General features: G+C 35.4%; 1 protein-coding gene across 4 annotated transcripts in view; it reads right to left on the bottom strand.

Moving 5' to 3' along the window:
* The window catches only part of LOC123533880 (adenosine deaminase domain-containing protein 1-like), a 30,451-nt gene extending 12,470 nt beyond the window's left edge, over positions 1-17,981 (bottom strand). Inside the window, exons 1-5 of one of the 4 annotated variants that reach the window (XM_045315829.2) lie at positions 17,893-17,981; positions 11,358-11,489; positions 8,562-8,793; positions 6,686-6,780; positions 4,931-5,061 (exon numbers count right to left, since the gene is read on the bottom strand). In XM_045315829.2, coding sequence (XP_045171764.2) covers positions 4,931-5,061; positions 6,686-6,780; positions 8,562-8,793; positions 11,358-11,483 — 584 coding nt within the window. In that variant the 5' untranslated portion in view covers positions 11,484-11,489; positions 17,893-17,981. Of the gene's footprint in view, positions 1-4,930; positions 5,062-6,685; positions 6,781-8,561; positions 8,794-11,357; positions 11,490-15,744; positions 15,984-16,599; positions 16,737-17,835 lie in introns of those variants that run through there. The other 3 variants (XM_045315826.2, XM_045315827.2, XM_045315828.2) reach the window with 3 other exon arrangements.
* Positions 17,982-20,828: the final 2,847 nt, after the last annotated feature.

The raw sequence follows: 20,828 nt of genomic DNA, 5'->3' as shown, positions 1-20,828 counted from the left end.
GACAGCACGCTCGACTATTTCGATGCTGGATAGTGAAACTGGGCACATCTGAGGAAACTAGAGCTGTCACTGGAGTGTTTAATGACTCCAATTGTGGATGAAGATATTGCACAATAGCCTGAGTCTATGTCAAAAATATCAACATAAAGTAATAAGAGAGGTAAAGATAAAATCTATCAAAACACTATATAAGTATATCCTAAGCAAAAAGGGGCATAATTCATTAAATATTGGTGCCAGAGTTATGCAGCTTGTGTCATATAGTGTGGGTGATGATGTTGAACAACTATTTTAAGTTTGAATCAAATCCATTCAGTAATAACAGAGACAGAGTGAAAGTGCATCAAAACTCACCTAAAATTCTAAGAAAAAAAGGGGGAATAATTAATCAAAAATTGGTGCCAGAGTTATGTACCTTGCGTCATATGGTGTGGGTGATGATGTTGAACAGCTATTTGAAGTTTGAATCAAATCCATTCAGTAATAACAGAGACAGAGTGAAAGTGCATCAAAACTTTAACCTAAAATTCTAAGTAAAAAGGGGAAATAATTCATGAAAAATTGGTGCCAAAGTTATGCACCTTATGTCATATGATGTGGGTGATGATGTTAAACAACTACTTTAAGTTTGAATCAAATCCATTCAGTAATAACAGAGATAGAGTTAAAGTGCATAAAACTTTAACCTGGAATTCTAAGTAAAAATGGGAATAATTCATGAAAAATTGTGCCAGAGTTATGCATCTTGTGTCATATGATGTGGGTGATGATGCTGAACAACTATTTTAAGTTTGAATCAAATCCATTCAGTAATGACAGAGGTAGAGTGAAAGTGCACCAAAACTTTAACCTGAAATTCTAAGTAAAAAGGGGAATAATTCATGAAAAAAATGGTGCCAGAGTTATGCACCTTTTGTCATATGATGTGGGTGATGATGTTGAACAACTATTTTAAGTTTGAATCAAATCCATTCAGTAATAACAGAGATAGAGTGAAAGTGCATCAAAACTTTAACCTGAAAATCTAAGTGAAAAGGGGGGATAATTCATGAAATATTGGTGACAGAGTTATGGCCATTATGTCAGATGATGTGGATGATGATGAGGAATAACTATTTCAAGTTTGAATCAAATCCATCAAGTAACTAGAACTTTCACAGGAGTGACTCATACCCCCACCATACGGTCTTGTCACAGAAGAATGGCAACCATAAGGAATCTTAAAAATACTTTGGAGTACTTCATCCTGGGCTTCCACATATAAGTAATACTAGTAAATATATTAAATCTCTAATATTAGAGATACACTAAAAGTGAATACAAAAAAGTGTCTTACCGACCCATGTTACCACGGAAAAATGTTTTTACTTTTTACATAGGACTTATAATAAAAAAGTTAGAAAAATACCTAAAATATTGAAAATCTAAAAATAGGATTTCTAAAAATAGACTAATTCCTGGAATTTAAGGGGAAGAAACTCAGTACAAAGGTTAAAAAAAGGTTACTTCCCTTTGGCTCTAAGCCAATCAGAATGAGATATAGTGAAAATACAACAAAATTAACCTTAAATTCTAGGTAAAAGGGGACACAATTCAAGAAAAATAGTGTCAGAGTTATGCACCTTGTGTCACATGATGTGGGTGATGAGGTGGAACATCTATTTTAAGTCTGAATCAAATCCATTCAGTGGTAATTGAGATATAGTGAAAATACATCAAAATTTACCTTAAATTTTAAGTAAAAAGGGGCATAATTCATGAAAAATTGGTGTCAGAGTTATGCACCTTGTGTCACATGATGTGGGTGATGAGGTGGAACATCTATTTTAAGTTTGAATCAAATCCATTTTGTAATAATTGAGATATAGTGAAAATACATCAAAATCAACCTTAAATTTAAAGTAAAAGGGGGCATAATTCATAAAAAATTTATGTCAGAGTTAAGCACCTTATGTCACATCATCTGGGTGATGAGGTGGAACAACTATTTTAAGTTAGAATCAAATCCATTTAGTAATAACTGAGATATAGTGAAAATACAACAAAATTAACCTTAAATTCTAAGTAAAACGGGACATAATTCATGAAAACTTGGTGTCAGAGTTATGCACCTTGTGTCACATGATGTGGGCACATGATGTGGGTGATGAGGTGGAACATCTATTTTAAGTTTGAATCAAATCTAAGTAAAAAGGGGCATAATTCATAAAACAAATGGTGTCAGAGTTATGCACCTTATGTCACATGATGTGGGTGATGAGGTGGAACATCTATTTTAAGTTTGAATCAAATCCATTTTGTAATAACTGAGATATAGTGAAAATACAACAAAATTAACCTTAAATTCTAAGTAAAAGGGGACATAATTCATGAAAACTTGGTGTCAAGAGTTATGCACCTTGTGTCACATGATGTGGGTGATAAGGTGGAACAAGTATTTTAAGTTTGAATCAAATCCATTTGGTAATAATGAGATAATAGATTTCGGGACGTGACCCTGAATTAGAGCTTTGCCAGTAAAAACTTTAAACAAAAAATTCTATGTTAAAAAGGGACATTACTCTGTCAAAATTCAAATCACAGTTATGGGTATTGTTTTTCCTGGTGTAGACTTTGATAGTAAATAATTATTTTATGTTTCAAGTCAAAAGGTTTGAAAGTAACAGAGATATTTGACTTTATCAAAACCTATACCAAAAAAATTCTAAGTTAAAAAGGGGCATAACTCAAAATTCAAATCAGATTTATGGGAATTGTTTATCCTGGTGTAGACTTTGATCGTAAATATTCCTATTTTAAGTTTCAAGTCAAAAGCTTTAATAGTAACAGAGATATTTGACTTTATCAAAAACTTTAACCAAAAATTCTAAGTTAAAAGGGGCATAATTCTGTCAAAATTCAAACCAGAATTATGGGGATTGTTTCTCCTGGTGTAGACTTTGATAGTAAATAAGTATTTTAAGTTTCAAGTCAATAGCTTTGAAAGTAACAGAGATATTTGACTTTTATCAAAAACTTTAACCAACAGCAACGCGAGGCGAGTGCAATAGCTCTATTTTTTCTTCGAAAAGTTGAGCTAAAAAATGGACTGGTAAACCCAAATGATGAATATCAAACAGAACAAATAAACATATATAATGCATCAATATGAAACAGAACAAACAGGTTTTCCCAAAAGACTAGTACCAAACAGAACAAATAGACAGATGGCCAAATATCTTATCTCAAGGACAAAAATCAAACAGGGCAAACAGACCAGGACAAACAGACCTGATGGGCCAGTATCTTATCTGAAGGACCAATATCAAACAGAACAAACAGACCTGAAAGGGCCAGTATCTTATCTGAAGGACCAATATCAAACAGAACAAACAGACCTGAAAGGGCCAGTATCTTATCTGAAGGACCAATATCAAACAGCACAAACAGACCTGATGGGCCAGTATCTTATCTGAAGGACCAATATCAAACAGAACAAACAGACCTGAAAAGGCCAGTATCTTATCTGAAGGACCAATATCAAACAGAACAAACAGACCTGATGGGCCAGTATCTAATCTGAAGGACCAATATCAAACAGAACAAACAGACCTGAAAGGGCCAGTATCTTATCTGAAGGACCAATATCAAACAGAACAAACAGACCTGAAGGGGTCAATGTCAAACAACATACTTATCTGAAGAACCAATTTCAACAAAACAAATAGACTTACCTCGAAGGGGTCAATATCAAACAACATACTTATCTGAAGGACCAATACCAACCTGAAGGGGCCAATATCAAACAACATATTTATCTGAAGGACCGATATCAAACAGAACAAATAAACTGAAGGACCAATATCAAACAGAACAAATAGATCTGAAGGACCAATATCAAATAGAAACAAGAGCACCGCCTTGCGGGTGCTGACGCTCATCTGATTTTTTTTGTGTAATAGAAATATTGTCCTACCCATGATTTTCTAAGTCTAAAAAGGGCCATCATTCTTGCAAAAAGCAGGATAGAGTTATGTTTCTTGATGTACAGTGTCCACTTATGATGGTGAAAAACTGTTGCAAGTTTTAAAGCAATAGCTTTGATAGTTTATGAGAAAAGTTGACTTAAACATAATACGCAACCAAGAAAATGATTTTCTAAGTCCAAAAGGGGCAATAATTATTGCAAAAAGCAGGATCTAGTTATGTTGCTTGCTGTACAGGGTCAGCTTATGATGGTGAACAAGTGTTGCAAGTTTCAAAGCAATAGCTTTGATAGTTTAAGAGAAAAAGTTGACCTAAACATAAAACTTAACCAAGAAATCTGATATTTTCTAAGTCCAAAAGGGGCCATAAATCTTGCAAAAAGCAGGACGGAGTTATGTTTCTTGCTATACAGGGTCAACTTATGATGGTAAACAAGTGTTGCAAGTTTTAAAGCAATAGCTTTGATAGTTTAGGATAAAAGCTGACCTAAACATAAAACTTAACCAAGAAAACTGATTTTCTAAGTCCAAAAGGGGCAATAAATCTTGCAAAAAGCAAGATGGAGTTATGTTTCTTGATGAACAGGGTCTGCTTATGATGGTGAACAAGTATTCCAAGTTTCAAAGCAATAGCTTTGATAGTTTAGGAGAAAAGTTGACCTAAACATAAAACTTAACCAAGAAATCTGATATTTTCTAAGTACAAAAGGGGCCATAAATCTTGCAAAAAGCAAGATGGAGTTATGTTTCTTGCTATACAGGGTCAGCTTATGATCGTGAACAAGTATTCCAAGTTTCAAAGCAATAGCTTTGATAGTTTAGGAGAAAAGCTGACCTAAACATAAAACTTAACCAGGCAACGCCGACGCAGACGCCGATGCCGACACCGACGCCGACAACCGCTCAAGTGATGACAATAACTCATCATTTTTTTTCAAAAAATCAGATGAGCTAAAAAGACTTACCCAAAGGGGCCAAGAGCATCAGGAACCTCCACAGACCCTTGCTTCTTCATCATGGCACAGTAATCCATAAATATTTTGTCGGGACTGATTTTCTGGGGTGGTGGCTCGTACTCTCCAGTTTGTTCCATTGCCTGCAAAAACAGGCAATAGTCCAATCAAATATTACAATATATTATACATTAATTGAAGAGTTGTCAAATTGTAGATGTGATTTGTGATCTGGTTGACAGCAGACCAATCTGGCTGCATAAAAGTTTATGCTTCGCAAACTTTAAACTTTTGGAGATAATAAATATAAGTGTTTTGAGTTTAAGCTTTCATCTGTTGACAAATAGTAGTAAAAATACAATCATCACAGCTATAACACAATCTACACAAACTTCAATGTGTAAATTGGTCTTTGATTGCTACCTGGCATCTGGAAGAAGATTTTTTATGTGTGAAAATGTTTGCCAATGTTTTTATAAACTGATAGGTAAGTCAAGGGTAACTGTATTATTATTAATGACTGGTTAAGATCATCCTAAACTGCTACGAAATCATGTACCTTCATGGGCATGAATTCTCTTGGTTTTGGCGACAGCTGCTGTCTTGTGGGGATATGTCTTTTGTGGATTTCAACTTTTGCAGACAAAATAAAATGCGTTTTTGTTTGTCTATTTGGATTTAGATTTCCGCAGCTTGGCGGAACCATGAAATTCACGAAAATAAGTCTTCCATGAATATCAATACTGTAAAATCTGGTAAATAAGCGTATACGCTTATAATAATTTTAGTGACACTTTTATGCGCCTATTTTTGATATGCGCTTATGCTTAAGCCAAAACTATGCGCTTATATTTGATATGCGCTTACAGACAAGCCGTGTGCTCCTATTTTTGATATATTAAGAATATTGACAGTGCTTACCTTGGTTGAGAAAACGAAAGTATAACATGGTCATGAACGTGTGCAGTGAACTACCTCATTTTATCGCATACATTATTAAGGCATAATGAAAGCATAATGAATACATAATTTGCAAAATAATGTTCAATCTCTCGGACCATTCCATAATTGTTCAACACTAAGATTGTAGCATTTTATCCATATTCTTTTCTCAGATTTACAAAAGAATGACAAACTGTTATGACAACGCAAACAATTTATCTTTTATTCAAACTTCTACTTACATTTACTGAAAACATTTTCTATTCAAAAAGCATGATTATCGTAAATAATAATCGTTTTATCAGACAATAGACGTTAAAATATTTTAACACCTATCGGCTATTCAACAGGTAAGAACACTTGTCGTCTGTATTTATGATAAACAATTTTCACGGTATAATACTGCTGATTACGTCTTTTTGCTGCGTCTGTTGGTTATTTACCTGTAATCGGATATGCGCCTACTTTCAAGACAAAATTAATGTAAGGGCATGACATGCGCTTATTATCCCATACGGAATAATGGTAAGGCCGTATGCGCTTACTTTTGATATGCACTTATATTTGAATATGCGCTTATTTACCAGATTCTACAGTAACTTTACGTTAAAAGTCTGCCAGCAGCTAACACTCACAGATAGTATGTTCTATTCAGTTTGTTAAAGTGTGAGAAATAAATATGTCTGTCAATCACAGTGTTTGGTGCAAACTTATGGTCATGACTATTAGTCTATTAATTCAGAGAATATTCCCGATTTGCAAACATCACACACATTTCAACATCACTATATAGTATATTGTATGGGCTATTAAACAAAGCTTTACCTTGTATGGTTGCTGGGATTGTGAGACAGGTGCTCCTGAGGTACGACTGTACAGAGTTGTACTTTCTGGACCTCCTGGAGCTCCAAATGGGGTTTCTGTAAAACAGACAAGTTCAATTAAAACATCTACTGACAGCTGAAACACAAACTTCACCAGAGTTCTACTTCTCACCCTTTCATTCCTATAGAAGTTACCGGTAATGAAGAAAATCTTTTAGTGATCAGTCAAATATAGCCTCTTCTATCATCACGATGATTTCCAGTGGATCTGCTGCAGGTTGTTTATTACAGAAATGTAGTCACAAATTACATAAAGTGTTAAAAAGATCATACTGAAATTTATAATAGCAAAAACATAAATTAGACAAGAGCTGTCTCCATAGGATGACACATGCCCCCGATGGCACTTTGAATGGATAGTTATGGCCGATGTTAGAGTTTAGGACCTTTGACCTACGGAGCTGGGTCTTGCGCGTGACACGTTGTCTTACTGTGTCACACATTCATGCATAGTTATTTTAAATCCATGCATGAATGACAAAGATATGGACTGGACATGCCCATCAATGCACTATCATGAAAAATGACCTTTAACGTTTAAGTGTGACCTTGACCTTTGAGCTACAGACCTGGGTCTTGCGCGCGACACATCGTCTTACTGTGGTACACATTTATGCCAAGTTATTTGAAAATCCATCCATCGATGACAAAGATATGGACCGGACACGCCCATCAATGCACTATCCTTTAACATCTAAGTGTGACCTTGACCTTTGAGCTACGGACCTGGGTCTTGCGTGTGACACGTCGTCTTACTGTGGTACACATTTATGCCAAGTTATTTGAAAATATATCCATCGATGACAAAGATATGGACCGGACACGCCCATCAATGCACTATCCTTTAACGTCTAAGTGTGACCTTGACCTTTGAGCTACGGACCTGGGTCTTGCGTGCGACACGTCGTCTTACTGTGGTACACATTCATGCCAAGTTATTTGAAAATCCATCCATCGATGACAAAGGTATGGACCGGACACGAAAATTGCGGACAGACCAACAGACTGACAGACTGTTCAAAAACTATATGCCTCCCTTCGGGGGCATAAAAATGACCTCTAAACAAATCCACTTTGCCTTCATACAGTTCCTCAAATATCAACATTGTCCACAGATAATGTATCACAATTTTTCGATTTTCTTACTGTCAAATCAAAGACCTTTTCCAAATTTGCTTACAAACAGATTACCATTCAAACATCTTTAAAACTAAACACCCCTGTTATAAATGTAAAGTTATGTGGAAGAAAACAGTAAATTTAGTAATACAATGTACTGCGAAATTTTTTATTTCGATGGAATGAAATTCTGGCTGTTTAAGGGGATATGAATTCATGGATTTTCAACTTCTGAAGATGAATGGAAAGTTTAACCGTTTCCTGAGACATAATTTAGTGGATGGATGTAACCATGGAAATGCACAAAAATTAGTCCCCCATGAAAACTAAATTAATAAATGATTTCACAGTTATGGCCTCTGAAGTTGAGATGAACCATTAAATTAACAATTTCAGTGTCTTCACAAAATATTAAAGTACAAAAACGTTGCACATACCTTCTTCAACTTGTCCGTAGTCTTCAAAAGTCCACTGTCTTGTTGTTCTCTTAATGAAATACAGTTGAATCTCGATATCTCAAATTCCAAGGGATCAAGTGTTTTACTTCGAGATAACGGAAATTCAACTAAAATGACACTTTGTGCACGTGTTTTGGGGCGGGACTTGAAAATGTTTTGGAGATTTTGGAATTTTCAGATAAGCGAGCTCGAGATATTGAGTTTTCAACTGTATATGAATATTTTAAGCTTGGCACATACCTTCTCCATAGTCTTCAAACGTCTCTTCCCCAAGGATTATATAAAATGCCACTTTGGCTGCATTTGCCTTTGCATCCTTTTTGGTCTTTCCTGTTCCTTGTGGGTAGGTAACATCATTTACTGTGCAAGCATGGGCAAACTTGTTCACCAGTGAGTAATTCTTCACTGGCACCTCTTTAAAAGAGATAGTCAATCTCTGCATTGAACAGTACTCTGTCAAAGCACTGATTGGCTGAAAGAAAATGACAAGGTTGACAAAGTAAAACATAAATTTATTTCACCTGCTTCTGAAGATATGGAAAAACAAGAGCTGTCGGAGGAAAGCAACGCTCGACTGTTCAACAGTCTTGTCAATTGAATGAATACTAAAGTCGAAAAGGGGCATAATTTTGTAAAATTGCAGAACAGGGTTATGGAACCTGTACAATGCATATCAGCTCATGACAATGGACAATTGTGTGAAGTTTCAATCAATTCCCATTAGTGGGTATACCTACATGCAAAAACTTATTAACCAAAAAACTGCTAAGTCAAACAAGAGCTGTCACTAGTGGTGACAAATGCCCCCGAAGCACACCCAAGAATGCTACAGTTGTCTGCGCAAAAAACACAAAATCATTTCGTGACCTTGACCTTGACCCAAGAGACCTGGGTCATAAACGTGACACACCTTCTCAATATGGTTAACATTTGTGTCAAATTATTTTCAAATCCCTTGATAAATGGCAGAGTTATTGACCAGACAAGAAACACCTTTGACTTCTAAGTGTGATCTTGACTTTGGAGCTAGGGGTCTGGGTCTTATGCAGGACATATCATCTCAATATGGGGAACATTTATGCCAAGTAATTTTAAAATCCCTTCATCAATGGCAGAGTTATGGACCGGATAAGAAACAGACCATGTTAACCTTTAAACTCTAAGTGTGACCTTGACCTTAGACCTAGGGGTCTGGATCTTGCGCCTGACATGTCATCTCATTGTGGGGAGCATTTAAGCCAAGTAATTTCAAAATCCCTTCATCAATGGCAGAGTTATGGACCAGACACGAAACAGACCGTTAACCTTTGACTTCTAAGTGTGACCATGGCCTTGGAGCTAGGGGTCTGGGTCTTGCGCATTACACGTCATCTCACTATGGTAAACATTTATGCCAAGCTATTTCAAAATCCCTTCATGGATGGCAGAGTTATGGACTGGACATGAAACAGACCCTGTTAACCTTTGACCTCTAAGTGTGACCTTGACTTTGGAGCTAGAAACATGGACGGACACAAACACAAACGGATGGACAGTGCAATTTTAATATGCCAACCTTTGGGGCATAAAAAATCTAACTTTAAGATGGTTGGGCAGAAAATGTGCCCTCTTCAGTGTTAAAAATGTTCTTCAATTATTTGACCTACTGACCTAGTTATTGACCCCAGATGACCAAATAACAAATTCATGCGAGATTTTATTGCATATTCTGACCAAGTTTCACTAAGGCCAAAATTGTGACCTCTAGAGCAGAAGGTGAGTTAACAAGAGCTGTCACAGGAGACAGCGCGCTCGACTATTTCAATGTTGGATAGTGAAACTGGGCACATCTGAGGAAGCTGGAGCTGTCACTGGAGTGTTTAATGACTCCATTGGTAAATAAAGATATTGCACAATAGCTCGAGTCTGTGTCAAAAATATTAAGTAATAAGAGAGATAAAGATAAAGTGTATTAAAACACTAAATTAAGTATCATTCTAACCAAAAATGGGGCATAATTCATAAAATATTGATGCAAGAGTTACGCACCTTGTGTCATATGATGTGGAACAACTACTTCAAGTTTGAATCAAATCCATTTAGTATTAACTAAGATATAGTGAAAATGAATCAAAATTAACCTTAAATTCTAGGTAAAAAGGGAATAATTCATGAAAAATTGGTATGAGAGTTATGTACCTTGTGTCATATGATGTAGGTGATAAGTTGGAACAACTATTTTAAGTTTGAATCAAATGCATTTCAAAATTAGTAATATTAAACTGAGATAGAGTGAAAGTGCATCAAAACTTTAACCAGAAATTCTATGTGAAAAGGGGAGATAATTCATGAAATATTGGTGCAAGAGTTATGCCTCTTGTGTCATATGATGTGAGTGATGATGTTGAACAACTATTTTAAGTTTGAATCAAATCCGTTTCGCAATAACTGAGATAGAGTGAAAGTGCATCAAAACTTTAACCTGAAATTCTAAGTAAAAGTGGGGGGATAATTCATTAAATACTGGTACCAGAGTTATGGCTCTTGTGTCATATACTATGGGAGATGATATGGAACGAACAATTTCAGTTTGAATAAAATCCATTTACTGCAGTAGTAATAATTGAGATAGAGTGAAAGTGCATCAAAACTTTAACCTGAAATTCTAAGTAAAAAGGAGGGATAATTCATGAAATATTGGTGTGAGAGTTATGGCCCTTGTCCCAGATGATGTGGGTGATGATGAGGAATAACTATTTTAAGTTTAATGCAAAACCATCAAGTAATTACAGAGATAAGGAGAAAAAAGAGAAAGTGTAAAAAAACTTTAACCAAAGTGGGGAGGCGGAAAGATAGGGTGAGTAGGTAGCTCTTCAAATATTTCGTATAGTCGAGCTAAAACTGTAACCAAATCTGGATGCAGACACTGATGAAAGAATAAGTGCAATAGTAACATTCTTCCACTAGTCAAGGTAAAATAATTCGTGTAAAAAACGAACCTCCACTTATGTGCCATTACATGCTAAATATCAAATTACTTATCAAACATCTAATTACCTGCTTGGAACCATCTTTAAATGCTTCAATTAATTCATCTGGTACTTCTTTTGGAATAGCTGCTTTTGATTGTGTGGGGTCCTCTGTAGGCCTAGCTGTCAACCCTGGTATATACTTCTGTGCCATATTGACCTGCACATGGAAGAATATACTTGTAAAATAAACTTTTAATGGGTGTTAATAAGGTTATTAACAAGACCATTTTTAAATTTTACCACTCTGTAAAAATTCTTTTGTCTCTCCATGATGTAGCTAAAACAATTCAACTTAAGAGATGTTATATGCTGTTTTGGATCTCTCTGACCATCAGAATATAAACATAGCGTTAGTTAAGTTATGGTAGTCAGAACTATCTGTGATGACACTCTCACAGACACTTGGGGTGTGGAAAACCTTTCCCCCAGGGGTTTTTTTTGGCTAAAATATTCGGCTAAATTCGGCCCCATTCCCCCCATTTAAAAAAAATTTCCCCCTCACCAGAGATTAGATTGAGCGAATTTGATGTCCAATGCAGCACCGGGTATTATTAGATACCGTGCGGCGACAGGTTTTATTCAATACCGAGTACTATCACTTGGGCGCTTTCCACATTTGTTTTGTTTTCATTGTCAAGTGTCTCTTCGATGACTTCAAAATGTCACAAAACGCGTTAGACCAAAAAAAGCTGCTAAAGAGTCAAAGAAACTTTACATTCTGTTCAAGCAGAGCCTTCTTTCTCAAAGATACTTCCCCATCTGCGTGGTGCATATTCGTTTTTGACATGACATCTCGGCAAATCAAAAGAAATCGCAAACATGAATTTTCCGTTGTCAAAAAAAACTCTACGATTTTCTTTTTTTTAAAAACTCATTTCTGGCACGTTGTCATTAATAATTAGTCAATTTCTTGAATTTTAAATACATGGTCGGACTAGACTTATCATGTCATTTCTGTGATTAGTCCAAATAATAGGATGTTTCGGGACAGCTTGATAACTTTTGACTGTCGCTGGCTCCGTCACGTCCAAACTTATTCTGCATATTTCTGTTAAGAAATCCCCAATGAAATCCATTGGGGAATTAACATTTTCAGGCACATGTACAAAGTTTTTGTGATGATTACATCTCTGATAATGAATTTATGTTGACACTAAAGCATAAACTTGCCTCGCTGACTTTTTTTGAATGTGTATTTTGTGTTTTGTTTTTGCAATTTAGTGTCTGAAACTGAAACATTTTATTAAACGCCTATTTCTATACAGTGATATATTCAATGGCGTTGTATACAATAACAGTAATAAAAACGAAATATTAATAATAACAATCATAACAGCCTTATTCAAACAACAAGAGGGTCATTGACCCTAAAGCGCTCACCTGTGTACAAGGCTTCAAGTGTGTTTGTATAAGTACAGAGTAATATTTCTTCTATGTTAGCCTATATTATATACATGTCACACACACTTTTGAACCTAGGGCAATAATATGAATAATTATGGTAGACATTTCAAATCTGATATCACACGCCAAATATCAAGGCTCTAGCTATTATTGATTCAGAGAAGAAAAGTGACCACACCCCCTGACAGCTATGTTTTTTGACGAATTGGAAAAATTAACAATCTTGGTAGAGGGTCACACATTAGAACCATTTGTGCAAAATTATTTTAAAATCGGGCCAGCAGTTTCACACAAAAAAGATTTTTAAAGTTTCTACTATATACATATAGGGAAAAGTGACCACGCCCTCTGGCGGCCATGTTTTTTGACGAATCAAAATAATTTGAACAATCTTGATAGAGGGTCACACAAGGACCATTTGTGTAAAATTATTTTAAAATCGGGGGATCAGTTTCACACAAGAAGATTTTTTAAGTTTTAACTACATACATATAGGGAAAAGTGATCACGCCCTCTGGCAGCCATGTTTTTTGACAAATCAAAATAATTTGAACAATCTTGGTAGAGGGTCACACAAGGACAATTTGTGTAAAATTATTCTAAAATCGGACATGCAGTTTCATACAAGAAGATTTTTAAAGCTTCCACTATATACATATATAGGGAAAAGTGTCTGGTGGCCATCTTTTTTGACGAATCGGTATAATTTGCAAAATTTTGGTAGAGGGTCACACAAGGACCATTTGTGTAAAATTATTCTAAAATCGGGCCAGCAGTTTCACACAAGATTATTTTTAACGTTTCCACTATATACATAATATGTATATAACATTATAGGAAAAAGTGACCACGCCCTCTGGCGGCCATGTTTTTTGACGAATCGGTATAATTTGAACAATCTTGGAAGAGGGTACCATAAGGACCATTTGTGCGAAATTATTTCAAAGTCAGACCATCGGTTTAGGAGAAGATGTTGTTTGAAGTTTTTTCTACTTTTAGCTCTGGCAGCCCCTATCTGCAACCAAGCGGAACCGTTTGAACAACTTTGGTAGAGGACCACCCAAGAAACATCATGGCCAAGTTTCATCAAAATCCATTCAGTGGTTTTGGAGGAGATGTTGTTTAAACACAAATGTTGAGGACGGACAACTTGCGCACAGACGGACGGATGCATGGTCACAGCATGATCACAATACCTCACCATGATCATTTCATGCTCAGGTGGGCTAAAAAGTCAGGACCCCACCCCTCCCCTTGAGGTTATTTCCCCCTATTGCGAAATTGCTAAATGCCTTACATAGTGTCATCTGCAGTCTGCTGTTTATTGAAACCGATATCAGGGTAAATATCTCATCGCACCTGTCACATCATATTTTCAAAGATTTAAGTCTCTATTTTAAATTATGAATTAAATTAAGCCCATTTGAAGTTTCTACATGGATATTAAATAATGTTTAATTTATTAAAGTAAGTCTGACCAGTATATTATGACTTATTTGGATTTTTTAATGTCTTCATTTTCCTAACAATGCAGTTGACATTTACAGCAAGTATTTTTATTATAACCACTGATAATATCGTCTGTGTCCCGACTCTGTTAGTAAATTTGACTGCGCAACATCAAGCTTGGATCTATTCTCGTATTCCTTGGACAAGCTATTTGTCTGAATAAAATGAGGAATTTTGAAAATGAAATAGCTGCTTAAACTTTTGCAGGGCTGAATCAGATTATCGAAAAGGAAATATAACAAGAGCTGTCAGTTGACAGCGCGCTCGACTATTCTCAGTGCTTGATAGTATAATATAGGCTATGAGCAAAACTTTAACATTACAATAAGCATATTCTATCTCAAAAAGGGGCCATAATTCAGTCAAAATGCTTGATAGAGTTGCCTCCTCCTTTTTACAGACTGGGGTCATGATGGTAAACAAGTATGCAAAATATGAAAGCAATATCTCAATGGACTTCGGAAATATTTGGGGTGATATGCAAACTTTAACATTACAATAAGCATATTCTAAGTCGAAAAAGGGCCATAATTCAGTCAAAATGCTTGATAGAGTTGCGGCTTGCCTCCTCCTTTTTACAGACTGGGGTCATGATAGTAAACAAGTATGCAAAATATAAAAGCAATATCTCAATGGACTTTGAAAATATTTGGGGTGGTACACAAACTTTAACATTTGTGTGACGCTAACGCTTACGCCGACGCTGGGGCAAGTAGGATAGCTCCCCTATTCTTCGAATAGTCGAGCTAAAAATCGTAAGTTTGGTAATTAAGATGAAAAAGTAAACCTATGACAGATTTGCAGTCATACATATAACTCATAAGCAGTATGAAGAAAAAAACATTGGGATGAAATGAATACACATGCACTGAGACACTGTTATTCAAATTACAATTAACAGTAAAAATTCATACATATTTTATCATTAAAATTCAGAATATATACCAAGTATCATGATATGAAAATGAGAAAGTTCAGACAATGATAATTTGAATTTGTTACAGCCTCAGAGTACATAAGTTTATTCAATAAATTTATATCTTTGATTCCTATTAATTTATTTGTTTTTGCACTTTTTCTGTAGATGCTATTTTGTGGACAGGTTTTGCTTGGTAGTAATGGTTTTCAGCTAGTTCGCGGGGTGATCGCATGACGTCGAAATAGGTGTGCGTAAAATTACTTGGTGCGAGGTTATCAACTGTATCAAAAGTGTTCGCAGCATGTTCGTCTGATATTCGCGACAAACTATATTTCCCGTAAGGCTTGGCAGGGGCGGATTGGGAGGGGTGACCACCTTCCACCAAAAGTGAAAAAAAAGGCAGTGGCTAGAAAACCGGAATCATTTCCCTAGACAGCAAACTTATTCGTCCGGAACCGGTTCTCTAGCCAAAGTACCGTGCATAGGCTAGGGAACCGGAATTTTATTTCTATGCATAAAGCTGCCAAAATTAACTTTGTTTCTTAAGCAACATGCATATTATTATGTTAATTAACTTTACCATGCCCTTGCATTAATCTGCATTTACTGCGTCTCCAAATATGTACTCGCCGCATACTGTCCGCCATAATCTGTAATCTTCTGATCAATACCTCCCGTCTGGAAGAACCGTCGTAGTGACATAATGAATCGTGTGAATAAATCCACCACCACACAATGAATACAAGTATATAATCCAGTACCGCACAGTGAATATTTATGTACAACACAATCGCATTATTAATATTAGTATGTACGCTTTGTTTTTATAATTTTTTTCTGTAAACGTCATATTGGTATGATATAAACTAGTACGAATGAATGTGTGAAAACTACTTTGCAATTTTTAAATGTTATTTACTTTAAACATGTACTATGTTTAATTTTTTTTTAATGTAAAATTTTATTGTTTTGTATATGCGTCATTAAATGTTTACGGATGTAGAAAATAATTTGATTGCCATTAAAGCATCCAGCGGATTCTTTGATCACTTTAAATACTGGTTTGTAACACCTCGGCATTTCACAACCACGTGCATCAGGTTTTTTTATTGGATTAAAGTCTGGAAGTGATTAGCAAATTAAAAAAAAAAAAAAAAAAAAAAAAAAACATGTGACCAATACTTATTCAAGTTATTAACAGAAATTACTTAATTGTTTTAATTGTTTCTTTTATTGTAAGTTACTTTAGGCTTGCTCCGATGCCGACAACAATTTCTGCATTCATTCGTACTAGTTTATATCATTCCAATATGGCGGACAGTATGCGGCGAGTACACTTTTAGAGATACAGCAAACACAGATAAATGCAAGGGCATGGCTTGCTGAAATGGTAAAATTAATTAAGATAATTATATATAACATGCATGATACTTACCAAAAGAAACAGCATGCCCACTCATTTTTAAAGTTAAGGGTACATGTACCCCCTGCTTTTGCAAAATAGGAGTACACTTCAAAATCTGTGGGTACACTACATGGTAGATCTGAATTTTTTCTATTTAACTACTGAAATTTGTATATACATGTTTTTTTTCATGCAGAACTCTCATGGGTGGGGTATAACAGATGAGATAATTTTAGAAAATTTAAAATGTTTTACCAAAGTTAAGATAGGAAATTTTGAATCATAGGACCCCTCCCAATATTATACTAAATATAAATAAGTTTTCAGCACGGTTCATGTATTCCCGATTTCGTGGACGGAACATGATTTGTCCGAAATAACATACAGTCAACTGAAGACTGATAAAAATCACCAATCAATAATAAATGCCCAAACTATTACAGATATGCAATGTGTATCAAAATTGCAGTTAAATATCCAAAAATAAAATACTGTTAACCTTTTGTTGAGTTTATAAAAGCTAAAATGCCTTTTTGCATTTTGTATCCATACTTTTTTTGCACACGACCCATGTGACGTCTGACTAAAACACTTACGAAACCCCTCTATGCGGCTGACAATTACGCCGAGAATTCGGTGATGGAAACGAAATTATCACGTCCCTGGACCGGATCTGCGTTCAAGACTGTACCAAACAATTGGCAAGTGCATGATAAAATAAACAGCGATTTGCCAGCTGAACAGGAGTTCCGAATCTCTGCGTGCATGTACCCCCAACAAGTGATTTTTATGCGTGCATTTGATATTTTGTGCGTGATTCACGTACTGCAGTGCGTGAATGGGCATGCTGAGAAACAATGTGAATTTCGGCAGCTTTATGTATAGAAATAAAATTCCCGTTCTGTAGCCTATGTATGAGAATTTGGCTAAAGAACCGGTTCCGGACGAATAAGTTCGCTGTCTAGGGAACCGATTCCGGTTCTCTAGCCATTGCCAAAAAAAAAACCTATCCCCCAACCACCCAAACTACTACACATAGTAGTTGGAGAGGGCAGGTGCTCTATACCCCAAGCATCTGTAGATACAACACACAAGTGTCTGTGGATACACTAAATTTAGTCTAAAACCGATGCAAAAGCCAAAACTGAAACTAGTGAAACTGAAAGTGGAGACTTGGCATGCAAGACAAACTTCAAGTGTTGGTGACAGACGATGCAAATAACTTTTAGTCTATTTCTAAGTATTAAACAAAAATAAACGTCATACGGTTATTCTGTAATAATTAATTTTCTGTATTAAATCAAATTTCATGAATAAACTCACGAAACTTATTTTCCCGAAAATTCACGAATTATAGAAGAGTACTCATTAAGGGAGATAATACGGTTATCAATAAAACCCGTCCAGCCAGGCCCAGCCCGGCCCAAACCACGGAAATAGCCGATTCCGATTGCACGGAAACCACCGGAAACTTACGGACGGGATATCGTGTCGATATCAACTTACATGTTTAGAATTTAGTAAAAAAAAACACTGACCTTTATGATGCCCGCGAGGAACTTCTTTGATGAATGGGTTAAGACTGCGTGTTCTTTCTGGTTGCAAAAACGTCTTAGGTTAGAGACCACCAATTGTTTTCCCATAGACTTACATTGTAACATTATGGCGTGTACGGCCTTCCATACATCGAAACATGTATATCTAATTACAAGTTTTTCAAGAACTATCTTAGTTCTACCAAAATATCGGACGGAAAACATATGAATAGTGATACTTTATTTAAGTAATTTTCGTGTGAATGAGATGACCCCCTGTTTACATCATTGACATGGCGGGAGAAATTCGTTTGATAAAACTTTTTTTCAATACACATAAAATGTAGCAAATTTTGTCAAAATGTATGATAAAATACTGTAAATGCAGTGAAAAAATATCAATTTTGAAAAAATAATCACTTCCTGGGTTTGTTTACATGACTGACCAATCAGAACGCACAGACGTTACCTTATTCCCAGGTATACACTTACCTCATTCCCAGTAAGTTCCCTGTACTTTTTTGAATTGGTGGTCTCTGACCTATAGATGAATGTTTCGTATCACGTTTTCCAATTTTACAGTGATATTGTGAAACATGATCCAATACCAAATGCCTTACAAAGTTTCATCAAGAAATGTTCAGTTTTAAGAAAGATATGGACAGTTTACTGAGGTCACCCCCTGTCGATTTATATGCCCAGACTCAGTCCCTGTCGTCGTCAGATTGCATTTTTTTCGTGAAAATTTCAGTTATCTGCATTTGATTTGACTTGGAAGTTGAAATACGATTCATTCCGTAAAAAAATAGAAATAAGGTCTAATAATTTTGATCATTCTCTAACATTACAGAGATAAAAGTGATCCTTTTTGGCCCAAAAGCTCAGATAAAAATGGGCACACCTGTTAAAAAAAGAGGCCACAATTTCAAAAAAGATCAAATTTCACGCTTATTTTTGCACGAAAACGTCTTTCTACATCAATTACGACAGATTTGTGGCCATTTACATTACCTGTGATGGCTTCCGACCAAAGTCATGTTTTAGCTCTATTATAGGTTAGAGACCACCAATTGTTTTCCCATAGACTTACATTGTAACATTATGGCGTGTACGGCCTTCCATACATCGAAACATGTATATCTAATTACAAGTTTTTCAAGAACTATCTTAGTTCTACCAAAATTTCGGACGGAAAACATATGAATAGTGATACTTTATTTAAGTAATTTTCGTGTGAATGAGATGACCCCCTGTTTACATCATTGACATGGCGGGAGAAATTCGTTTGATAACACTTTTTTTCAATACACATAAAATGTAGCAAATTTTGTCAAAATGTATGATAAAATACTGTAAATGCAGTGAAAAAATATCAATTTTGAAAAAATAATCACTTCCTGGGTTTGTTTACATGACTGACCAATCAGAACGCACAGACGTTACCTTATTCCCAGGTATACACTTACCTCATTCCCAGTAAGTTCCCTGTACTTTTTTGAATTGGTGGTCTCTGACCTCTTAATATAATTTATAAACTTGTACACAGGAAGTCGTTATACATAGCGTTGTTTTGACGAGGCTTCTAATTAGTTCCCGACAATTTGTATCGTTATTATTATATACTATTTTATAATCACGTTTTGTCCAAAAAGTTGTTATAATTCCTCTCGGACCACAACGAGTTTTTGTTTCACATGTGCATTCCCAAAGCCTAAATATTTCTTTGTGTCCGGTAACAAGCCTAAAAAACAGGTAGTAATTTAAACAGGCAGGGTTTTTTTTTATACTTTTTTTGTTCAATGAGACTTTACGGAAATTTTTTTTATGTAAAAAAAATGAATACGAATAATTTCTAATATCACTGAGAATTTTTAAAGAATAGAATGAGCAGTTTTTTTAACTTTTATTAAAACGTTTTTAAAAAATCTCAAAGACCATAAAACATTTAGGGTCAAGTAAAACATTTATGATAGGTCGGGATACCGATTACGCACGAAGAATGCAGCGTTGAACATTGAAAGGTTTTACACACGGTATCCCATGTTTTTTAAATATTCCTGTATAAATATAAAAAAAAGAAATACTGAATTAGGTTTGTTCACGCAGTATTCTGAGTATCTCTTGAATTTAGTCGACTGAATTGACGTACGATGGAAGTCACACATTAAATATATTGTGGTACATTGCAGTTTGTGGCATAGTCTTTGCACTTTCGATAACTGATTTCATATTCGGCAGGTTGCTATGATGTTTTAACATCTTTTTTATTTATTTATTTTTTCCAAGTTTGCAAGTAATCTCTGAATAAACTGACTTACTTAAGTTATATTCAAATTAGTTAAAAACTATATAGAGTAGAATCGAGATACAAATTTTACCTTTTTTCATTTTTGTACAGATGTCTCGTAATCCGGAGGTCGCGGGGTTGAATCCTGTCAGCGGATTTTGACCGTGACTCCAACAGTCCCTTCTTTCGGTGCGAGTACTGGTTAGTTTCCAGGAAGCAGTCATCGAGTGTATTTCACATTAGTTGGTGAACCAAAACTCGACGCGAAAAAGAAATCTTTTAAATGGGAACAAAATTACCATTTAACTGAACTCAATATATAGAACGATTCACACTGTTTCGTGAAAAAAATACCAAGTAAAAGCTTATTAAGGTTCGTTTGGATATTTACCAATGCTCTACACTTTCAGATTATGCATTTAGATACTTCAAGATTA

This window comes from Mercenaria mercenaria, chromosome 12 (assembly GCF_021730395.1).
Source record: "Mercenaria mercenaria strain notata chromosome 12, MADL_Memer_1, whole genome shotgun sequence".
Classification (NCBI taxonomy): domain Eukaryota; kingdom Metazoa; phylum Mollusca; class Bivalvia; order Venerida; family Veneridae; genus Mercenaria; species Mercenaria mercenaria.
The sequence above is the reverse complement of the archived record's forward strand: the minus strand, read 5'-3'. Positions and strand labels throughout refer to the sequence as shown.